The following is a 15,643-nucleotide window of genomic DNA, read 5'->3' on the forward strand; positions in this document are numbered from 1 at the left end:
AGAACTAAAAATATGACTATACCAAGATTTGGTCAATTATGTAGACTGCTTTTGAATTCTACTGTGGTTGTATCTTGTGCCTCTTCACGTACTTGAATGGATTCCTCGGCTCTTGCAGGGAGAGGCCAGTGTTTGGTTAGAATCACGGAGGTCGAGCCTGAGACCACCGACTCCTCTCACTGTTGACCGGCTTCTCTGTTTGACCCCAGCCCTCAGGCTGTCGAAGGCTAATGCTTTAACCAGCTATGCCCCCTAGCCAGGCACCTAGTGTTAAGGACTAGGTGAGGGGTAAAGGGTTAGTTATTCAGGAAGGGCAGCCTGTCTGGTTAAATCACTAGAGTGAGCCACAGGGGATTAGGGTTCAAATCCTTGTCCTGTGGGCTCCCTATGCGATCTCTATGGCCAAGATGGGCAGAAGTGGGTCCCTACCCTGCGACACCTTAAAAGGGCCTGATTTTTCAGAAAAGACAGGGCACCCACTGCTTGAGAATCAGGGCCCTTTAAGGTGTTTCTAGTCAGGCATCCAGAATCACTGGTCACTTCTGGAAATGTCTGTCTCTGTACCTCAGTGCCCTGCCGGCAAAATGGGGGAACTGCTACCCTACCTCACAGGAGGGCTGGGAGGACAACGTGATCTAAGGTTTGCAAGCTGCTCTGGCGCTGGGGGCCGGGTCAGTAGACATTTATTTGGAGCTTGGCTCCTGTTTGTAAATGGGGGCGGGCTTTTTAGGAACCTGCTTTCTGGCCCTTTTGTTTTCCCTGAGATGCTGCAGCCTTTCTCATGTTATGCAAGCCCCTCCAAGTGGATCCCAGCAATACCACGGGCCCTGGAAGGAAAACAATGTTTGTCTTGGGAGAGAAGAAGGAAGCAAGAGCCCGTAACCCAAACTTTCCAGTCTTCAAAAACAGTTTGCTTTAGGGTGGGATCTGCTCTAGTTTGTCCATCCTTGGCATGAATTATAAGCCCCCCCGCCATGAGACTCCTCCAGACTTCTATGCCATGGAGTTAAGGCTTATAAGCCAAGGCAATTTTGTGTCAAGAGTTCATACACTATTAGTGTTAAAGGGAGAAAATTCCTCCCCCCTGCAAAAAGGCCTGATTTTCCAGAGATGCTGGAGTCAGTGTGAATGCCTCTGAAAAACGGATCATTAAGGCTCACAGCTTTGGAGTTCCCTATGATTTCTTAGTCACATCTACCCCAAACCCTGCTTTGCCTCCAGCATTTATAATGGTGTTAAAGATATAAAAATGTTATAAAATATAATTATAAGGAGGGGTCGCACTAGAGGCTTGCTGTGTGAAAGGGGTCACCGGTACAAAGGTTTGAGAACCACTGCTCAAGAGGCAGATGGACTCAAGTATGGAGCTTTCTCTCTGCCCCAGACCCTCTCCTTATATGAATACGAAGCCCCTGGCCCTAAGGCTGGGTGTGGCTGGTCTCGAACACAGGCCTTCTTTCTCTAGGTGCTGTGGGCATAGACGGGTTCTCTCCTTTCAGAAGTGTACGTAAAATAGGCTTTTGTGCTCCATTTCGCTAGTGATTTGTAAACAAAAACATATGCACCGAGTAATGCTCCCATGGTAGGATTATCAGCCCTGCCACAGTCACCACAGCAGTTTTCTCCTCTGTCACCATTTCCCTGAGGTCAGAAGTGTTGTTTCTGATTAAGAGAACATTGTGCCCTCTTTCTCCTAGGGTAGGAGAGGCAGAATTGTTGTGGGGGAATGAGTTGATGCTTCTAGGTTCTCTTGTCTCCCTGAATCTGCTAATGACTTGCCCTGGTGCTAAACCAGCCACTTAAGGTTTGATTGTCACACGTTGGGAATCCACAGCTCTGGCAGAAGTGAACAGGAACTGCAATTGTTTAAGTATCTGGTTTTCAGAAGGGCTAATCTGCTGTGCCTCACCTTACCATCTCTTTGGGGTTTTTTATTCCTGTCTGTGGGGAGGGTTAATATTTGCACAGCCCATTTAAGCTAGTTAGAGCACAGGTGCTGTGTAAGTGCAAACTGCTCAGGTTTAAAAAAAAAACCACAGGAGTCCTGATGGCACCTTGGAGACTAACACATTTATTTGAGCATAAGCTTTTATGGGCTACAGCTCACTTCATAGGATGCAGTGGGCTGTAGCCCACGAAAGCTGATGCTCAAATAAATGTGTTAGTCTCTAAGGTGCCACCAGGACTCCTGTTTTTTTTGCGGATACAGACTAAGAGGGCTGCTGCTCTGAAACCAGGTTTTAAAAGTGACCTGTCAGTCAGTTTCATGGCAAATTATGTTGTTTTCCCACCTAAGGGATATGACACAATTCTGTCACACAATCCTTGTAAAATTATCAGCGAGAGAAAAGCATTCAATGCACATGAGGCTCTGTATGTGAGGATGGCTATGCATGTGTGAAAAGCCCTTGCAACTGTGATACAGAACCTCATGCTGTGATTCCATCTGGTCTTGCAAGGTAAATAGGATCAGGTGGGTGGGTGTTTAGGAGGAGGAGGCACACACCTAACAGTAGCTGATGCTGGAAGTGATCCTGCTGACTCAGTAGGCTGAACTCTGAGTCCGTGTGTAAGCAATGCTCCGGCACAGTGCAAGGGAAAATTGTACTGATGGAGAGAGAGTGCCTCTTAGATGAGACGTGGTCCTTTTGATCACTGAAGATCCCCTGGAGCTTTTTATAAGAGTAGAGTTGTCAGCTCCAGTGTTCAAGCCAAATTACAACTTGGTGACTGTCTACATTCCCCGGTCTGTTGTAACTGGATCTGGTAATTCTCTGTTTACCGTCATATAATGTTCCATTTAAACAGTGGCTGTGTTTCATCCTAGAGGTGTCTGCACTGCAGTGGTCAGTGAAGTGAACCCAGTTTATAGTTTGTGTGTCAGTATATGGTCCAATTGTACAAACACTTGCTACCAGGCTTCAGTCCCATTAAAGTCAATAGGCTGGTAGTAATGCCCAGCAGTAAGCCCTGTACGTGGTAGCGTTTGCAGTGTCACACGCTAACTATGTAATGCACTTTGGGATGCCGCGTGCTGTGTGAAAGTAACACAATCTAGTGACTGGAAGTAGCAACCCAGCTCCCAGTCCTGAAAACACTTACATGTGTGGTTAACTCTGTACACACAATCTCACTGAAGTCACAGAGACCTGCGTGACTTAAACATGCAGGCTGGGGGCCTAAATGCGTAGAGTGAGATCAGATGGATGGAGTTAATGCCCTGGCTTTTTTTTGCAGGAAAACAAATCCATGCATTCCTGTAAACTATTCAGTAGACGGAGGCTGCTCTGATGCCTAGCAGGCTAAAAGGGGTGGTGCCGAGAGGTTAGGCACCAGATTTAGGTTTTGCTGAGGTGGGGGAAAGGAAACACTCTAATACAGGGGTTCTCAGACTTTTGTACCGGTGACCCCTTTCACACAGCAAGCCTCGGAGTGCGACCCCCCCTATACATTAAAAACACCTTTTAATATATTTAACACCATTATAAATGCTGGAGGCAAAGCGGGGTTTGGGGTGGAGGCTGACAGCTCGCGACCCCCCATATAATAACCTCGCGGCCCCCTGAGGGGTCCCGACCCCCAGTTTGAGAACCCCAGCCCTAATATGTGTTATGACTTTTATTTTAAATGTAACCATTTCCTTGCAGCACAGTAACCTCGGTATTTTAGTGCGCTGGAAGCAGGATGCTTTGGAAAGGCCTCAGCAAATAAATAGGAAGTGACCGGCCAATTGCCATTGTCCCAGCTGAGCGAAGAGCAATATTGACTGTTCTTGTAACATTTTCCCTCTTTAAATCCGTGCAGATGTTAGCTAGTGAACCCATACAGCCTCCCTGTGAGGATGGGGGGGGTTGTTATTGCACAAATAGGGAAACTGAGGCAGAGGCACTAGCGTACAGAAGGGGAATACAGAGCTTGTTTGTTTAAAAAGCTTTATATTGGAATTTAAAAGAAAGAAATAATGGTACATTTCTGTTGGTCTAGGGAAATGTAAAAGCTCTTTTTATTTGCACCTTTTGAAAAGTGTGGACCCGTAATCCGACAGGGCCCCTTTGCAAATAAATACACCCAGGCTCACCCTGTGTGGGTCGAGAGGACTGAAACGTGTGGTGTCGTATGGATGTGGCTCATGGGAAGTCATAGCCCTCCCTGGCCATCCTCTAGTGCTGAGGCTGGACAGACTTGCATTCTCACAGCCAAGCACATCTGATTATACCCTCTGCCTGGGCGTATATCACTGTATCTGTATATATATCTCTATGCCTTCCTAGGTGCTGGCCACTGGTGGAGGTGGGATACAGACTCTGAAGGACCCAATTGCCTGATACTAGATGGAAATTCCCAGGCATTTCTTCCCCCCAAACAAACAAACAATTTACACTGGCTGTGGGTTTGTTTGTTTGTTTGTTTGTTTGTTTGTTTGTTTGTTTAACTCCCCAAAGCAGCATAACTGAGGGTTTGTCACAGAAGGGCTGCTGAGAGTGCCTGATTTGGGGCAGAAACAAAAACAAGGTCTACACAGTGGATTGCATTGCTGCTGATCAGGATGGTCTGCTCCTGTGCCTGTGTGCCTGAAGCTGTGTTGGTTAGTTCCTAGCCATGTGGCCTAGGGCTGAGGGAGCTAGGAACCATGTGGGGCGAGTTGTAACTTGCAGGAGGACTCTGGTGCTGAGGAGTCCTTGGTTGGAGGAAGACCTGTGGGGCGTGGCTTGGTGACTAACTCTGAGGTGATGTGATTGGTCGTAGTCACTTCCTAAGGGGTGAGTTATTGGAAGTCAGTGATTGTTAGCTGCTGGCCCCGGGCTCCTGGTGGGTCAGTGGCAAACAGGTTTGTGCATGCAGGGAGCTTGGCAGAGATTGGTGGGTTGATAATGTGTATTGCCATTGATAAGAGGTCAGGGATAGGTGCCCCAATTGCGAGCAGTGTCTAAGGGCCGGTGGAGCTTGTGGAATCCATAGGCCAAGGCTACGAAGGATCTGTTGCATGTAGCAAAGTGAGTGATCTCTTCTGCTTCCCCGTAGGTCCTGAGCAGGGGCTCTGGGCATTGCTGAGCACCTTGATCCATGGGACGAAGCGGTCAGGAATTGTGGCAAGGAGAGCTCAGGGTTTAATGCTTTTCATCCCTGTTTTCTTTGGCATCCTCAGGAGCATGGGGTGTTGGTGCAGGGCTTGGGGAGCGGGAGAGGAGAGGCAGGAGGCGCTGGAGTGGTAGCTGGGGAGTGGGCAGGCGAAGCAGGCAAGTGGAGAACTGTCACTCCTGTTTCTGCTTAGTGGGGCCCTCACCGGCCTGAGGCCTCTGGATCCTACTGTCATAAAGTGCGATGTGCTAAATTATACCAAGGTTTGCACAAGTGCTCTTGTCTTCCTCCTCCCCCACCTGACTCACAGAGCATGTGAGTCTGCTCTAGTGCTCAGCTTCAGAGCCGTGTCCTTCAGGTCCAGCTGCAGAGACGTGTGCTCTGAGCTCTGGAGATCCCTGGTTCAATACTGGAGAGTGGTTGTCATGCTTTTTTTTTTTCTCTCTTAAGCATTTGTACAAATCTAAATAAAGGGACAGCTTTTTCAAAAGCTTGTGTGCTTCATCCAGTCCTCTCTCGGCCCATGGGAGGCCAGGTCGTATCGAAAATATAAAGCAAAAGAAATTGCAGCCCATTTTATAAAGCCGTCTGTTCCCAAGTGCTCTCCTGAGGGGTTCTCGCTGTAACCCAGGCACAGTAATGGTTCTTAGTGGGCGTGATGGCTTTTACCAGAGCTCTCTTACCAGTTGTGCATAGGCTCTAAACGGAAAGCCCATTGCTAGCAATTCAAGCTATGCTTGTGGGAAAGCTTTGCCGTCCTCAGTGGAGTTGGGGCTGCTTTAAGTGTGTGATGAGTTTGACTCAGAGACAGAGAGAGAGTGTGTGTACTTTTGCATATGAAAGGGTTGTATTTTTTGCTTTTGGGTGCTATTCATTAATGTAATCTTTAAACACTGAATTTACTTGGGATTCTTTTTTTTAACAAGAAAAATGAGATTAAAACACCACTTTATATCTAATTTGAGCATGTGCAATCACAGTGCTACAAATTGCAAATAGTTCTAAAGCAGGAAAAGTACATATGCTTTTAAACCAAAAAATGGACGAAAGTTTTCTCAAAATCACCGCTTTTGGCCCAAGATCAAAGCTACAGTATAATCATTTATTATTTACATAACAGTACTGCTTACGGGGCCCCATTACACTAGGTCTTCTGCAGACACCTGTTAGAGGCAGTCCCTGTGCCAAAGAGCTTACGCTGTAAATAGACAAGACAGACAGATATAGGAGTGGAAACAGAGGCAAGCTAACTTGTCCAAGGTCACACTGCAGGTCAGTGACGGAGATGGGAACAGAACCCAGATCTCCTGGTTCCCAGCCCTGTACTCCACCCCACTTAAGTGCAAAATACTGTGGTGATTTATGTGCGATGACATAAAGTTTGGTTGTAGGATTCCATCTAATACAGAATTACAGTGGGGTGGGTGGGTGGGGGATGTCTATGATAACATGAGAGGTGATCTAAATCTCTCCCTTCTAAACATGTCCCCAGTATCAGGAGAAGCAGATTGTACAGCTATGAATGTTTCAGACATTTAGCATGTCTCCCTTTTTCACACAATTTATGGGTTTCTGAGTAGTTTAATTGAGGACTCAACGCCATCTATTTATTTATTGTAAGGTTTGTGGAAACTCCAGGCCATTTCTCCTGGACGGAGAGTTACTACCGATCCACCATGTCCCAGAGCTCGCAGACAAGAGAATTCCTGAGTCCAGAGGTTTTCCAGCAAATCTGGGACTTCCTGGAACAGTAAGTACCAGCAGACAGAGACTGCTGCAGACAGGCATTTGGGGGACAGGCTGTCAGGGTGGCTCAGAGAATTGGTATTGTAGATTCCAGAGTGACCTAGGTCTAGGTGACCACTAGGGATCTAGCCAACTCCGCGGTCACTCATGGTTACTGGGTGGCCGCTGGGGGCACTGAAGTGCATCTCAATTTGGTTCATGGTGGACAGATGTCCGTTTCACACGTGGCACACTTGACGAGCTCAGTAGAGAGGCTATGGACTGGCTGGACATGGGGACACGCTTTTGCCCCTGGGGGAGGCCAAGAGAACAAACATGGGACAGATGTTAGTCATGTGGCCTAATGCACGACTGGGAGATGCTCGGACACTGCGGTGCTGAGTGCGGTATAAGAACCTGGAGAGAACAGAAGTGGGGTACTGTGCACCCTCAGAAGGGTGGGCATGTCTCGTCAGGTCAGGGTTGAGGCAGGTTGATGTGGGAAGTTTGGGGCAGTTGCTGGGCAGAGCTTACTCAGTTCTTGCAGTAATACTAGCAGGAGCGGCCTCAGCTGTTTTTGCTGATCCAGGGTGGGAAATGTTTACAGTGTCCCGTCCCCCCCCAAGTGGCAGAGGCCCCCCAGAAAGCTGAGCGGCGTGGTGATGTGGCTGCCCCTGGAAGTTGGGGCGTAGAGTAACTGCCCTGCAGGGCTGGCCTTAGGGAAAATGGTGCCCTGGCTTCCATCCAGGCCCCGCTGCCTCCCCGGGTTCCCCCCCTCATTTCCCCCATCCCCTTGGCCCCTGCTGCCTACCCCCTCCCTATTGCCCGCTCCCTAGGCCTGCCCCGCTCCTGGCCTCTTGACCACGGCGCCCTGGGCGGTTGCTAGGGTTGCCAACTCTGATTGAAGCTATTCCGGGAGATTTTTTTTTCCCCCAACATGACCTAATGTCATTAATTGCACTGTACCTATTAAAATCTCCTGGGTTGCTTTCAGTCATCACCGGGAGATTGATGCCGATTCCAGTAGACTTCTGGCCAATCTGGGAGGGTTGGCAACCCTAGTGGTTGCCCACCCATAATGCCGGCCCTGCTCATCTGCCCTGCCTATTAGATTTCTCGAAGTAAGACCATGGGTAACATCCACCTCTCCTCCCCTCTGACTCCTCCCTGCAATGCATCTCCTAACGCCTAGGCGCTGCATTGAGGGGAGGGAAAGTCTGGGAGAACAAGGAGTGAGATTTCAAGGAGTTCCTGGTCTCAGCCAGGTTGGGAATGGTGAGAATGCCCCTTCCCCCCAGTATTGATCCTTTGGTCCTACCCGGCTCCGAGACATGGGGAGGGGAGGAAAAGTGAAGAGGTTTTAGTGAACCCTTCCAGGGAGGTTTGGGTTGGGCTTGGGTTTCATTGGGATGGAGCTTCTGGGGAACGAGGGAGGACTCGTGTCCCCTTCTTGACACCCACTGTTAGCTGTAGCACAGTGAGAGGAAGGTTTAGATCCTCTCCTGCCGGCTTTCAGGCATTTACCACCATGAGCTCTCTTATTTCCCCCATACTCGGCATAGGGGTTCTTGGTGCTACCGGCTGGCAGATGCTTGGCTGTTGGGTGAAATTCTGGCCCCACTGAAGTCAAATGGGAGTTTTGCTTTCAATTTCAGTGGAGTCAGGATTTCGGCCACTGTTTTTAATGATGCTCTTTTCTTCCTCTTAGGCCGATATGTTCAGTTCAGCCGATCAACTTGAACTTCATGGAAGATACCTCAGACAATGGCCCTACAAACAAAATAGAGATTAGTATGGATTGTGTCCGGATGCAGGATGCGGATGGGAGCGACCCCATGTGGGTGAGTGTGTGAAAGCGTTTACACTGGGCCCTGTCTATGCTGTGGCAATAGCGCTGGTTCTGAACGGTGGTCTGACAGGGCGAGCACCTCCAAGAGTTAGCCACAGGCCTGTGAAAGGCCTCGCTCCCCCGCACTGATCTCAGGAGCCAGCTCTCTGCACCTTGCCTGGTGGCCCTGCGGGTGGAGATGTTTGCATTTGCGTTCTGTGGTGCCTCTGCTTTGGAGCATTGCTGAGTGAGGGGGGCAGAGTCTGGGGGTGCAAACGGAAGGAAGGACCAAGCAAAGCAGGTTTTGGAGGGATCGGAGAGGGAGCTCTCTGCAGCCCCTCCTTCTGGCCCTCCAGTCAAAGGCTTTCTCCCCTGCTTACAGCACACTTGTGTGGGCTGAGGGTTTAAACACTGGTGGCTGCCGGTGTCCTGACTACACTAGTGCTCCCACTGGTGCCTTCACCAAGGGAGCCAGGTGAAAGGAGAGACAGACAGCAGGAATTCTTTAACAGGACAAGCAGGCTAGTGTAGATGCAGCCTGAAAACTTGGGTCCCTAGCCTGGTTACTGCTCCTCCCCTTTCCCCATCTGTTCAGGCAAGAGTAAACGGCGAGTCTAATGAGATTTGGCCACCACTGTGTTTCACCAGCACGTTTGGTGGTGACGTGCAGAGGAGGTGTTGGTGGTGGTTGGTTGATTTGCCTTTGGTGCTTTCTCTTGGCAAGTGTTCTGGGGGCTGATGGTTCCATGTGTCGCTTTACGGGCTGGAGAGGAGGGTCGTAGAGTTTGCTGGACGTGCCCAGCTCCTGCTTCTGCAGTAGTGCCGTCTCTTCTCCTTCACTAGTACGCTCTGTGTCAAAACTTTCCCTATGAGCAGTTCCCTTTTTGTGACGTTACCCCTCGGGTCTTTCCCCCCCTGGACTTATGATTATTGCTGGTATCAGCAGAACCAGGTTCCCCACCCCCTGTATTCCACCCACAGGATCCATAACAGTTAAGTTACCAGATCATTAGTGTTCTTTTAGGCTAATCTTACAGGTTTCTAGTGCTGCAGCAGTCCACCGTAGTGGCCGATTCGCATCCTGGCAATGACTGTTGTGCTTGTAATTGAGAGGCGTGAGTCAATGACCACAGGGGTTTCCAGGCCTTGTCTACTCCAGGTCCCGATGCTGGAAGGTAGAGGGATTATCCCGTCAGAGAGGGTATGTGTCACAAAGCCCATCTGGAATGGAGATCCTGCCTCCACCACCCACGAGGGGGCAAAGTTTGGCTGTTCCCTTGAAAGGTTGCAGGAGCCCCGAAGGGTTGCACAGCTCTGGTAAAATGGTGCCCTTAGAAAGTTCCTCCAGTCTGAAAGACTCTCCCTGTTCTATGGGGATTCCCCATCTATAAAATGGGAAAATTCGTTAGAACTAAGCTGGTGGAATTGCTTAAAAGGATCGGCTGTATCTTTGCCAGCTTCCCTCCCACATCCGACTGGTTGAGTTCCTTGTGGCTTTGTTACAAAAGCCTGCACAACTCTGCTTTCTATAAACGCTTGGTGCTGCGCTGCATTAATGTGACACTGCCTTGAGTCCTTGTTCCAAGCCTCCCTCTCCTGTGTGATGGCTCTCTCCAGCCTTTGGAAAATCCTGTCTCCTGCTGGCTGAAGAGCGTTGCAATCGCTGTTCGCAGTGCAGCAGTAAAAGGGTGGCCGTGCAGCCTTTGCTAGGATCTGGTTTTCTTGGTTTTGGTGGCTTTGATCTCCACCCTTAAGGGCACATATTTTCCAAGCTGCACGCAGGGGCAGGGTTGTGTGATTTGTCATTAGTGTTAATGAATGTCACGGGGATACATCACGGCATAGAGCTTTGGTGACAAGCTGCTTAATGTAATTCCGTGTAACTTGGTGCGTGGCTGTTGGTTCAAGCCCTTTAAGTGCTGCGTGCCCTGTGTTAATTTATTAATGTACCAAGCCTTCCAGTAAAGGAGAACAACTCCTTCGTTCAATCAAGTGCTATACAAAAGGCTTTACAAAGGAAAAAATGCATCTCAGACCTGTGCAAACAGCCTGGTTTTAAAATAGGGAACGTTCTTTCTCCCTCTCCCCCCCTGTAAATTAGCAAACATCACTTGACGGGCGACAACGCCGCATTGCAGAGAACTTGGTGTTTGCTTTGCTGTTTCTGGGGCGCGCGGAGGCTGCAGCTTGCGCTGGCAGAGAATGTGTAGCCTTGGGGCAGGTGTTTGCCATTGTTGTGTTTAATCTGAAATACCTTCTAACCCTGTATCTCCTCTCTTCCTGCAGATAGCTGCAGGGCAGTAGTTCTCTTAGCACCTGTCTCTGTCGTAACCTCGGCCATGTCACTTGAAGACACGATGTGCTGTGTGCATCTGATCGGAGCGAAAGGGTTGAAGAGGGCAGATAAACACAAAGGAATGTAGTGGTGGCGGAGGTGCCATATGAGACTAAGCTTAAAACAGAGCGATCTTTAATATATTGTCTTATGGGAAGATAAAGGCCAGCTTTCTGGCTGCATCGAAGATTTAAACTAGGGCAAAGTAAATAGATAAGGGCTTATCCAAAGCCAACATCTTTCGTTGACTTTCCATGAGCTTCAGAGGAGACCTGTTTCTCTCTCTCTCTCTCTCTCTTTTTTCCAGGTACCTGTAGCTTATTAGTTTTGACTCCAACTAGAATTCTAAATTAGAAGCACCATCATAACACCAGGGCACTTGGGTGTTGCAATAATTAAAAATCTCATTCCTTTACTCTAAGGCTTTCCGTCCAATTGATTAAATGTGGGTTTTTTAAACAGAGGATAGGAACCCCGGAGCTCAAAAAGAGGAGGGTGGTGGTAGGGAAATACAGTACAATAGCTGCCCAGAGCTCTGCTGCTTTTAAAGTAGTCTGTCTCTAGTGCATGGGACTATTACTGTTTGATATTGTTTTAAGGCGAATGCCACCTCTGGTCTTGACATGTTTGCTAAACAGACCTGCAGGCTGACTGTCCGCTCCCAGGCTTTCTGTCCTGTCATTGTGTCCCAGCAGATGGGGGCTTTGGAGAAAGGGACAAGGCCCTGCCTAAGAGAGTTGCCCAAGTAAAGTATGCACATGGCATGAGGTGTTCGGGCACTAGAGAGGGCGGAGTGAGGGGAATCGTGGTGACTCGGGATAGGCATGTGCCACCTTTGCGGGGCAGTTACTCAACAAATAAGCGACTCTTACAGTTTCACCAGAGAGGAAGGATGGTTCAGTGATTAGGATGCTGGCTGGAGTCCTGGGTTCATTTCCCTGCTGTGCCGTAGACTTCCTCTGGGACCCTGGGCAGGTTGCCTACTCTCTCAGGGCCTCAGCTCCGCCGTGTAACATGGAGATTGCCGCACTTTCCTGGCACACAGGGTGTTCTGAGGATAAATCCATTCAAGATTGCGAGGCACTCGGGTACTATGGCAATGGGACCGTAATAAGTACCTCCGATAGCCAGGGCATCCCGGAAACGCGGAGTTTTAAGGAGGGATTTAGATGAGAAGGGTCCTGGCTGCGCTGGTCCTGCGGAGATGTCGCGCTTCGTACCTTTCTGAACTTGAACGCGAAGTCTCCTTCCCAGTGATTCCTGCATCCAACCCAGCACCATGTGGCTGAACCGGAGCAGATCTGTAGAGAACAGAATTACAGAGGGGGCAAAAATTCTGACCTGGACTTTCCCACAGCGGGGACGTGTTTGTGTCCCGTCTGCAAATGGAAAAGCAGGGAGCAAGCCCTCTGTTGGTTTATGTCAGTCGGTTGCATTTGTAATCTAAAAAGGAAATAGAAAATGGAGAGAGCTAGGGGGGAAAAAAGTCCTCTGTTCCCAGTGGCAGCTGGCTGAAAAGGAAGCTACGTTTTCACCCATGGAACCCAGACCTCCCATTCGCCTGCTCTGTTTTACAGTAGAAATGCCCTGTCCTTGGCATGCTGTTTTCAGAGAGGCTGGTGGCCAGGGCTCTGCTCGGATGAAAGGGAGCTGGAGGCGGCAGAGAGGGGAGCAGAACATGATTTATGGGGTTGGGTGCGAAATAACCCAGGCAGCATCCCTTCCCCTTTCCCCCGTCTATCTTGTGACTGGGTCCCCTACAAGCCCCAAAGGGAATGTCCTCCTTTCCACTGCGTTTCTGAGACCTGTAACACAGTGGAGCCAAAGCTCGACTTCCCAAGAGGGTAGGAGCGGGCGGGGATGGGGGGACAGGGGATTCACATGCTGCCAGGCGTTAGGCACGGACGGCTCTGCGGACGGGTAAGCAGGGAGGTGCTTTGGCTGGTGGGTTGCCCGCGTGTGTTTCATGTAGAGCAGAACGCTGTAGCCACAAGCTCCTTCCATCTCCTGGGTCGAAAGTCTCCCCTGAGGGGAGAGGCTGTAGCTTGGGTTTCATCCGAACAAAGCCCAAGAGAACTGCCCTGGTGTCGTTACATAATACCTTGTGTAGCAGGCGTGCTGGTGGTATCTCCTGTCAGTGGCTGCCTTGGTCTATTGCTAATGGCTAAGAGGGTCGTTCCGCCCACCCGCGTGCTAGAGACCTGTCTCTCTTGGTGCTGAAGGCCCAGCTGGGATCTCTGGGCTCCTCATTGCAATAGCCCCTCATCCTGGCTGTACCTGGCAGGGACATGAGAGTGCTGATCACAGGATGGTGTCTCTTGGATGTAATGTTGCTCCTCCCAGCAATTGGCCAGCGGCGTGTTATCAATGGCCTTTTGCTCTGGTTTGTCAGCATTGCAAGGAACTAGGAATCTTCATATGTATATATATATATATAGAGAGAGAGACTGAGAACCAAATGCTTCTGAACTACAGCATCACAGGTGCTCACCAGTGGCTCTCAACCTTTCCAGACAACTGTACCCCTTTCAGGAGTCTGCTTTGTCTTGAGTACCCCCGCGTTTCATCTCACTTAAAAACTACTTGCTTACAAAATCAGACATACAAATGCAAAGGTGTCACAGCACACAGTTTCTGAAAAATGGCTGACTTGCTCAGTTTTACCACATAATTATAAAATAAATGAATTGGGATATACATATTGTCCTTATATTTCAGTGTATAGGATATAGAGCCGGACAAACAAGTCATTGTCTGTATGAAATTTTAGTTTGCTCTGACTTCACTAGTGCTTTTTATGGAGCCTGTTGTAAAACTAGGCAAATATCTGGGTGAGTTGATGTATCCCCGGAAGAGCTCTGTGTACCCCCAGGTTGAGAACCACTGACCTAGATTGCTGGGGAGCTCTCCAGCGGCTGGTACCCAACCTGGTAATACCGGTCTCTATCTGGAGAACTCCTCGAGAACTGTCTAGCACCCAGTTTAATTCCTCTTTCTTTGAAACAGTTCACTCTTAACCTGGAAAAACTACTGTTTCCACCCCAGCCCTTGAACTGGGAATTGGCAAGGGAGGGGGTCTCTCCTGAGGGCCCTGGTAAGCTCTAGCCCAGGGGTCAGCAACCTTTCAGAAGTGCTGTGCCAAGTCTTCATTTATTCCCTCTAATTTAAGGTCTCGCGTGCCAGTCATACATTTTAACGTTTTTAGAAGGTCTCTTTCTCTAAGTCTATAATATATAACTAAACTATTGTTGTATGTAAAGTAAATAAGGTTTTTAAAATGTTTAAGAAGCTTCTTTTAAAATTAAATTAAAATGCAGAGCCCCCCAGACCGGTGGCCAGGACCTGGGCAGTGAGAGTGCCGCTGAAAGTCAGCTCGCGTGCCGCCTTCGGCACACGTGCCATAGGTTGCCTACCCCTGCTCTAGCCACTGGCAGCGTGAGTGCTGTAGCTGGGGAAGGTGAGTTTGACTCCCTCTCCCTCCGTGCACATACCTTCCTTGCATGCCCCTAAGCTAGCCGTCCTCCTGCGCGGCCCCTTGCTGAACCAGTTCAGCAGAATGCCTTTCTCCCGGCAGTCTCCTTGGTCAGAGCTTTCTGAGCTGGTTCAAAAAAAATCCCTGTTTTAAAATCCATCTTTCAGCCCCTGTGGAGATCAGGCTTTATTGCTGTCCCAATGTTCTCTGCTGGGCATTTGTGCACATGTCAGCAGAGAAGGTTTTCTCAATTGCAGTAACTTGCATAGCGTTGTACTCGAAGATGTGCTGGTGCTGTACATTCTACCATACCTGCAACAAAGGGCTTGTCTATGCAGCGAGTAACTGTGTGGAAAGTCAAGGTGGGACTCCACAGCGCATCAGCTTCCTGCGCAGTAACCTCCCACGTGGACATTGCTACAGGACGGTGGAAGTCACGGACTGCGGCTTGCTAACTGTGCTCCAGGACATTCAGTGCACTGTGGCACGGTCCACACAGTGAGCTGGCGTGCGGAAGCTGGTGCATTGTAGATTCACACTCGGGCTTGCTGTGCAGTCACTCGCTGTCTAGACAAGCCCAAAGAGAACTGCTGCAAAACTCTCCTGGGATTTACCCTATAAGAACAGGCCATCAGATCCAGGGTCTTCACACAGTGGCCCATGCATCTTCCCTTCCCCTAGTCTTGCCACCTGTTCATATGGACTGTGTTCCTGGCTAATTGCAATCCTGCATCACTGGTATAAGAGCAATCAGCAAACTAATTGTAGGTGCAATGTGGGATTGTGGATGCTGCATGAGTAGGATTGCAGCCATTAAAGAGGGGTGGGGGGATGTTTATGTTGTTGTTAGGTTTCAGGGTTAACATCCATTCATCTCAATGAGAGCAGTTAACCCCCCCTCTCCCCGCAAGAGATTGTTTCCCTCTCTGCAGACTCTGTCAGGCAGCAATAGAATCATAGATTTATAGAAGATTAGGGTTGGAAGAGACCTCAGCAGGTCATCTAGTCCAGCCCCCTGCTCAAAGCAGGATCAACCTCAACTAAATCATCCCAGCCAGGGCTTTGTCAAGCCTGACCTTAAAAACCTCTAAGGATGGAGATTCCATCACCTCCCTAGGGAACCCATTCCAGTGCTTCACCACCCTCCTAGTGAAAAAGTTTTTCCTAATATCCAACCTAGACCTACCCCACTGCAACTTGAGAC

General features: G+C 49.3%; 1 protein-coding gene across 10 annotated transcripts in view; it reads left to right on the forward strand.

The window, feature by feature from the left end:
- Positions 1-15,643, forward strand: part of TP63 (tumor protein p63) — a 202,791-nt gene that overhangs the window by 90,544 nt on the left and 96,604 nt on the right. For 8 of the 10 annotated variants that reach the window (XM_045031032.1, XM_045031034.1, XM_045031035.1 and 5 more), the window contains 2 exons: positions 6,701-6,829; positions 8,513-8,645. In XM_045031032.1, the coding sequence (XP_044886967.1) occupies positions 6,701-6,829; positions 8,513-8,645 (262 nt within the window). Of the gene's footprint in view, positions 1-4,802; positions 4,829-4,864; positions 4,995-6,700; positions 6,830-8,512; positions 8,646-15,643 lie in introns of those variants that run through there. The other 2 variants (XM_045031041.1, XM_045031040.1) reach the window with 2 other exon arrangements.

The sequence above is a fragment of the Mauremys mutica genome, chromosome 9, assembly GCF_020497125.1.
Source record: "Mauremys mutica isolate MM-2020 ecotype Southern chromosome 9, ASM2049712v1, whole genome shotgun sequence".
Taxonomy (NCBI): domain Eukaryota; kingdom Metazoa; phylum Chordata; order Testudines; family Geoemydidae; genus Mauremys; species Mauremys mutica.